Source organism: Phasianus colchicus, chromosome 13, assembly GCF_987193195.1.
Source record: "Phasianus colchicus chromosome 13, bPhaCol1.hap1.1, whole genome shotgun sequence".
In the NCBI taxonomy this organism is placed as follows: domain Eukaryota; kingdom Metazoa; phylum Chordata; class Aves; order Galliformes; family Phasianidae; genus Phasianus; species Phasianus colchicus.
The window spans coordinates 14,213,453-14,220,336 of record NC_143448.1 but is presented as its reverse complement, the minus strand read 5'-3'; the positions used below and the strand labels follow the sequence as shown (position 1 = coordinate 14,220,336).

The window sequence follows — 6,884 nt, the reverse complement described above, 5'->3', positions numbered from 1 at the left end:
TTGGAGTTTGCCAGAATTTATAGGATGCAATCTGAAGACTGTGGGTTTAAAGACCATTTGAGGAAATAACTTCAGTCCTCACACCATGTTTTGAGGCTTCTGCAGAAAGCAGAATTTAATACAGAAACTGGAGAGATGGTGGAATTTTATTCTGTGAACTTTCAGGCCCGTAAGGAACATGAATTAATGGAGGAACCACACCACGTCAAGCAGTAGATGTTTTTGTTACTTATACAGTTTCCATGTCAGCTGAAATATAGTTACCTATAAACAGAATAACCAGTGACGCTGTATAGCCCATGCCATGTGTCACTGAAGAATGCAATTAACCATCATGCAAAAGCAACTTTATTACAGTAGCTTATATTAAAAGCTATACACTGGCTAGAAATGCTGAAGTGTGCCTTGCACGTGCTTTTGGGTATATGCTAGTCTAGCATTTCCCATTCCTGAGAATATTGTGGCCAGCTTCAAATTTCACGGAAGTAAACAAAGAAGGATCTGTTGTTTCTTTTCATTAGGTAGCTTTTAAAATGTGGGGAGAGAGGAGCGGATATGGTGTCAGAGTAGCTCTGTTGTTAGCAGGTATCACAATACTGTCTAGTGCTTTATAAATGTAGTTTGTGGAGGTAAGAGCAACTAAGGTAAGAGCAGCTGTTCTAGCTGGAGGGTGGAGGCAACTGTTGTCCTCAGGTCATCAGTGCTTTAGGATGTGTCATGTCCCAGTGGTAACCCACCCATACCTCAGATGCTCCCTACAGAAAAGAGGCCATGAAATCTGCATGTGCAACCTCCCTTCTACATGGGGATCGTCCCAGCAGGAAGGACTGCAGCAGCCTGTCTCCTCAAATTCTGTGTTCCAGCCAAGCAGAGGAGCAATGGCTACTTGTGCCAGCTGGAGAGGTTTGTCCTCTTCTTTAACTGCATGGTGCTGTGTGAGTTTAGGTAACATACAGATAGCCATACTGGTTTTGTACCAGTTGGTTACATCCCTGCCACTACATGTAATCTGTATGAACACTTCTACAAATTATGAACTCACACATGTTCTGCTGGACTAGAAGATCTGGAAGATTTCTTTTAACCTTGCTACAAGTCAGTAATAATTGCTGAACTCTGTAGATGAAATATATAAATTCACAAATTGCCTTGGGATTATTGAATGAATAATACGACAAGAAAGGAAAAACTTAAATGTTATGGTATGCATGGAGCATAACCAAGTAATTGCACTTTGGAGACTACTCAGCTCGGGACAAAGATGAACTTGACAGTCTTGAAAACTACCAGCTCTTTCTAAAGAGGGTCCTTTTCAGTTGGAAAGATGCTTTCATGAAGACTTCCCCACAAGGAGTTTAGCCCAGCATGTGATCAATCAGCACCAAAGCCTGCTGAGAGTGAAACATCTTCATGAGGATCAGCACAGAGAACATCAAGATTAACCTGGGAGTATTGTGAACAACCCAACAAGTATGTTCCCTGGTAAGAAATAGTCACAGAAATGGTCAAGGAGGAATGGAGTTGCAGAAAGTAAATGCAGAGGTAGCAAAAAACTGTTTTTGCTCCGATTTTGCTATTCTTACTCATTCAATACAATGTGACTAAAGTACCTGATATAAATTATCCTTCACTGCTGCTTTTTCTCATTGGAAGTACTCTGTTCCCAGCTGTCAATCATATATGATTGAAATCTGATATACATTATTCAGATTAATTTTTAATACAAATAATCAAGGACAGAGACTTTTCATTTCCTTGTGTTCACTGATAATGAAAGAGTTCCTCATGTAGATAGAAGAGAATTACAGCAGGTGGATACAAATAAGTACACTAAAAATATGACAAAACTGATCACCACGAAAAAGTTTTAGCAGTGTCCAACCTGATGGCCTGGTGAGAAGAGAGAAGAATCCACGAACAGACCATGTTATAGCAATGAAGGAATACATCCTAGGTGGCTGTCTGAGGTGGGAAGTGCTAGGGAGTGGGAGAGAAAGCCAACCCTCTGACACAACGTTGTTTACCACACTGTGGAGCTTTATTTCGCTAATGGTTTGCATGGTAACAATGTTTGCACATGGTAAGGAGCCGCCTGCAGGATTCTCTGATGTTTATGACCATCTCTGCTGGGGTCATGATTGACTCAGAGAGCAAAGCATGATGCTGTCTGAGCATGCTAACTCAGATCAGTGATGCTGCCTACAGGCCAAGGAAGGTTGGGGTCCCCTGCCTAATGCCAACTCAAATTTAGACACATGTCACTTGTAGTCATGCAAAACAGTATCGCTTTTTTTCTTTTCTTCTTTGATCATTCTCAGAAACTACAAATCCCTGGGGTGAAGTCTTAACTCCACAGAAATCAAGAGCAGGACTCCCTTCTAGGGAGTGCTAGGTTTGTGATGAAAGTTTTATTGTTTCCTTTTTAAACAATTCTTGTAATTGCTATAGGTTTGTACTTATTTCCTTCCCTTTCCAGCAAATAAAATGTCAGTTTTCCCAGTCAGAGTCTCTACTGAAAACAGTTAGGTCTGTCTGTTCAGATGATAATAAAATTATAGCTCCAGTGGTTTTATTCTTTTCTCCTATTATCTCCTATGCAGAGCACATTTTATGTGCCTTGCGACCGTTGTAAACTTGTAGCGAGCTATTCCTTCTGAATATACTGCGTGAGAGGTGCACTGTTACAAAAAGGTCTTGAAACTTTATCATGATGTATTCAACAAGGTGATAATGTAAAACCACTAGGAAATAGAGGTGAAGTTCCACACCTATGATGTGTTGTTTTTTTTTTTTTTTAAGGTTTAGGGACAGAAATGCTTTGAAAGGGAAAGCATTTCTGATCTGTGTGAGGCACTGCCCCACAGCAGCCACCAGACAGCCCAGGGGAAGGAGGCGGATGGAGCTGGCCCCCAGTTCACCCCACCCCGTGCTGTGCTGCATCCTGAGCCAAGTAGAGCACCGGGCACCTGGTGGTGACACAGCCACTGCCTGTTTGCATGGTGTGACACCAGGACAGGGGAGATTCTGAGTGAGATTGCATTGAGATGTACACAGGAAAACTCTCCGGCACAAAAGGTAGATCCTGAGGTGAGGGACGCTTCTCTACGTGCAGCCAAAACCATCAGAAACAAGTTCTGTATTGTGTGCCAACCTGGGTCTGTCCCATTAACTCCACTACTTAAGTTTCCTTCCAGATTATTTAGGGCTTTCATCCTCTACTGACATTTTTTGTAGAAGAGAAACTGTAACCTAACAGCGTGGACTGGATGTGTCAAGCCCGGGGCCTGCTGCTGCTTTTGGCTCAGTACCTGTAAGCCACTGCACAAAGCCAGCTCCCCTACTAACATCAGTGTTCTGTGTTCAGTAACAGGTCTTGGCTATCACAAGTATGTTTTCTCCACAGGCAATCCAATCTTTGATTTTGATTGTGTGCTTCCTCTGAAAATAATAGAAAATAACAGCATATTCTCTCCGAATGCATGGCACTTCAGACGCTGGATGGCTCACGCTGGACTATTCCCTTCTCCCCATATCATCACCCACTTGTCCGTTTGATGAAGCCCTGCGTCTCAGCTCTCCATTCTCGCCCCCCATTGCGCTCGTCCCGCCGCCGCAGGTGTGCAGCACTGCCGCTCCCCCTCAGCCCTGCCCTTCCTCGCTCCCGGACGCCGGAGGAGCCGCCTACGTCTCCCCCTCGCCCAGGTGCCTCCCCCCGCGCCCCCAGCCCAGCCCCGGCCCCCAGTCCCCCGGCCCCGGCCCGGCCCCGCCGCCTCCCTATTGGTCCCGCCCGCCCGCTCCGCTCCGCTCCGCGGCGCCCCCCGGGCGGCGACCGCTCCGAGACGCGGCGCCGGAGGCAGCGCTGCCCCGCGGCGGCGGTGGCGGAGGAGGCTTAAAGCGTGCGCGCCGTTGGGCGGCGAGGGCGCGCTCACCTGGGCGCCGCTCCATGGGCTCCGCCGTCGCGCACGGCGGGGGCGCGGCGCTGCGAGGCGGCCGCCGGAGCTGCTGCGGGGCAGAGCCCAGGTGACCATGCGGGGGATCCGGGCTCGGCCGCCGCGCGCTTCGGGGAGCAGGTAGCACGCCAGGTGCACGGCGGAACATGGACTGTCTCCTGCTGGTCGTCTGGACTTTACCTGCCGCGATTCTCAGCGGCAGCTCCATGCAGTTCCCGACCTTCCTGTGGCTTGGAAACGCTGTAAAGGCAGGTCGAGAGCACTTTCTTTTGCAATCGCCTAGTGTACTTGCATAGCAGGTTACTGCACAGTTTCTGATGCCTTGTCTTTCTGCCTTCCCTTGTCAAGTGAATCTCGCCCAATACTCCTTTTCTCTCTCTCTCTCTCTTTTTTTTTCTCTTGCAGACCCTTCAGCTGTGTTGCCTCTGTTGCATGTCTCATGCAGCAAGTTTAACCAGTGACAGCATCAGTAGCAGTGAATTAAACCATGGTTTGTATTGCTCTTTCTGTATCTATGCATATGAACATTTGTGTAGGCGCTTTTTTCTTGGTAGAGTGAGCAGTTAAAGTGAAGAAGCTTCAGCGTTTGGGGAGCATAAAGTGAAAGTGAGTTAGCTTCTGTAAAACATCTAACTCTGGGCAAAGATTGACTTGTTAACCCTGTGTGCAAAGACTACAAGAAATGATGTCTACAGGCAAAGAGGATGAATAAATGAGATGGTAAATACATCCATATATACATGTGCAGTTAGAAAGATGAATGTGTATGTGGCCACAACATCAAAACCTCATGTGTTTGTTATGGAAGCAGGGAGACAAAAGTAGTAAAAAGATTTGGGTGGGACAGCAGAAGAAGTGGTGCACTGCAGGATAAGGGAGAGCAAACCTGGAGAGAAAAGGCTGTGTGAATGAGAGCCCAGTGGCTGGGGCTGTTTGTTCCCAGGCTGCAGAGACTAGCACATAGATGCTGATGACTTTGGGAAGGTTGAAGTGCAGTATGTGCTTTTTATTGGATGAGTGGGGAAACAAAATACAATGAAGAACCTTACCAGGGTGCAGGAAGGAAAACCCTCTTGCACCCATTGCCTGTTCACCAGGGGATTCCCTCACTCCAGCAGCTGCTTGCAGTTTTTGGCCACTAGCCTGCTTAGCGTCCTGATTTCTGATGCTGATTAACTCTACTCAAGGAAAGTAAAAGCTCTTGATGTATTATTTCACTAAAGAGAAACAGCCTATCACTGCATATGTGTTCAGCTTAGTGTGTACCCAATAAAATCTACTCAGGCCAGGAGATTGTATCTGTAACATCTTTAACAAGATAAGAAGTAGTTTTTTTTCTTCTTTCGTAATGGTGTTATTTCAGTTTAGAGAGAGGTGAGTTGTCTAACTGTCAAATGCACAGGCATCTTTAAGGGTGCACAGAGATACAACTCAACAGTTCAGTGGAGCTGGGAAGCAGTTCATTCAGCATACTTACAGCACTGGGATTAGGTGCTAGTGCAGCAAATGACAAAAATTCAGAACCTGTATCAAGGGTCCCTTTATGGACAGATCAAGAGCAGTGGTGATGGACTTCAGGTTAGGCACTTGCTTGTGAAGATAGTTGAATCATAGCCTCTGTTTTTTTCCTTTTGTAGTTTGCTGCAAGTAGATCTCAGTTAAGTTTTGTAATTTTTCATGTATTTTATCCAAAACAATAAATTTCTTTGACGTGCAATTAGCAATGGCTGACTAAAGGTTATTAGGTAGCATGTAATCTCTTTCTTCTGTAGGTCAGTTACAATTTGAAACCCAGTCTAATCAAGTCACTACAAAGAGATGAGGTCTCACTCAGTTAAGGCATTAATAAATTAATCCTTTAATCCATTTGAACAAGTGGTACAGTTCTACAAAGTCCCAGTCATGGTTTCCCCTACAGTGATACAATATTTGCTGCATTCTTTGGGACCAAAAAAAAAAAAAACACCCTCAAACCAAAGCAGCCTTCACATTTGACAGCAATTAATACAGGGGGAGGGGAAAATCTACAGATCTGCTGGTGATGACAAATGTCTTCAGAAGAGTGATTGTGGGAATGTTCACAGCTATGCTACTTAGTCTGTACCTCTCAGTGGGGCAGAAAGGAAACAAACACTGGTTGAGAGGCTGTGTGACTTACAGGGTGAATACATGCAGCCAAGCCTATATACACATAGCCTGTGGAGCTTTCAGGCTATTCCCTGAATGAGGGAATTCTTCATACCATAACAAAAGCCTGCTGCTTACTGTGTTAGAATGACACCGTATTTGCTGGATGCTAAAGCTGATGGCTAACTTTATCGTTACAGATTATGTCTTTGTGACACCTGTCAAAGTGGATTCCAGTGGATCATACATTTCACACAATGTTTTGCACAGTACTAGGAAAAAGAGATCAACTCACAGTTCAAGGAGTTCCTTGCACTACAAATTTTCAGCATTTGGACAGGAGCTTCACTTAGAACTTAAGCCTTCAACCATTTTAAGCAACAGTTTTATTGTCCAGGTACTTGGGAAAGATGGAGTCTCAAATTCTCAGGAACATGAAATTGAGCAGTGTTTCTACCAGGGATTTATAAGGAACGATAGTACCTCGTCAGTAGCAATATCTACATGTGTAGGCTTGGTAAGTGTTTCTTTCAAACAAATCAGTACTCAAACTATTTTCATACTTGGGACCATGGTCGTTTTGGCAAAGATCTTTATGTACCATACGCCATTTGGCGATTTTCTTAATACCGCTGGTTGCTAATGCATTTAACAGAAGAGGTATAGGTATAGTCAATTAACTGTATCACACCTTTAAGGAAGGTGTCTTTAAGGAAATAAGCAGAAGACTGCTAGGCCTGGTAATTATCCCATAGAAGTTTTCATTTGTTGTAGTTTGTGATAGTTTCTACCTGTTTTGCTTCCTCT

The 6,884-nt window shown here is 44.8% G+C and overlaps 1 protein-coding gene across 3 annotated transcripts in view; it reads left to right on the top strand.

Moving 5' to 3' along the window:
• The window catches only part of ADAMTS18 (ADAM metallopeptidase with thrombospondin type 1 motif 18), a 72,281-nt gene continuing 65,397 nt past the window's right edge, over positions 1–6,884 (top strand). Inside the window, exons 1-3 of one of the 3 annotated variants that reach the window (XM_090149375.1) lie at positions 1–3,702; positions 4,356–4,440; positions 6,278–6,594. In XM_090149375.1, coding sequence (XP_090005501.1) covers positions 4,383–4,440; positions 6,278–6,594 — 375 coding nt within the window. In that variant the 5' untranslated portion in view covers positions 1–3,702; positions 4,356–4,382. Of the gene's footprint in view, positions 3,703–3,930; positions 4,199–4,330; positions 4,441–6,277; positions 6,595–6,884 lie in introns of those variants that run through there. The other 2 variants (XM_090149377.1, XM_090149376.1) reach the window with 2 other exon arrangements.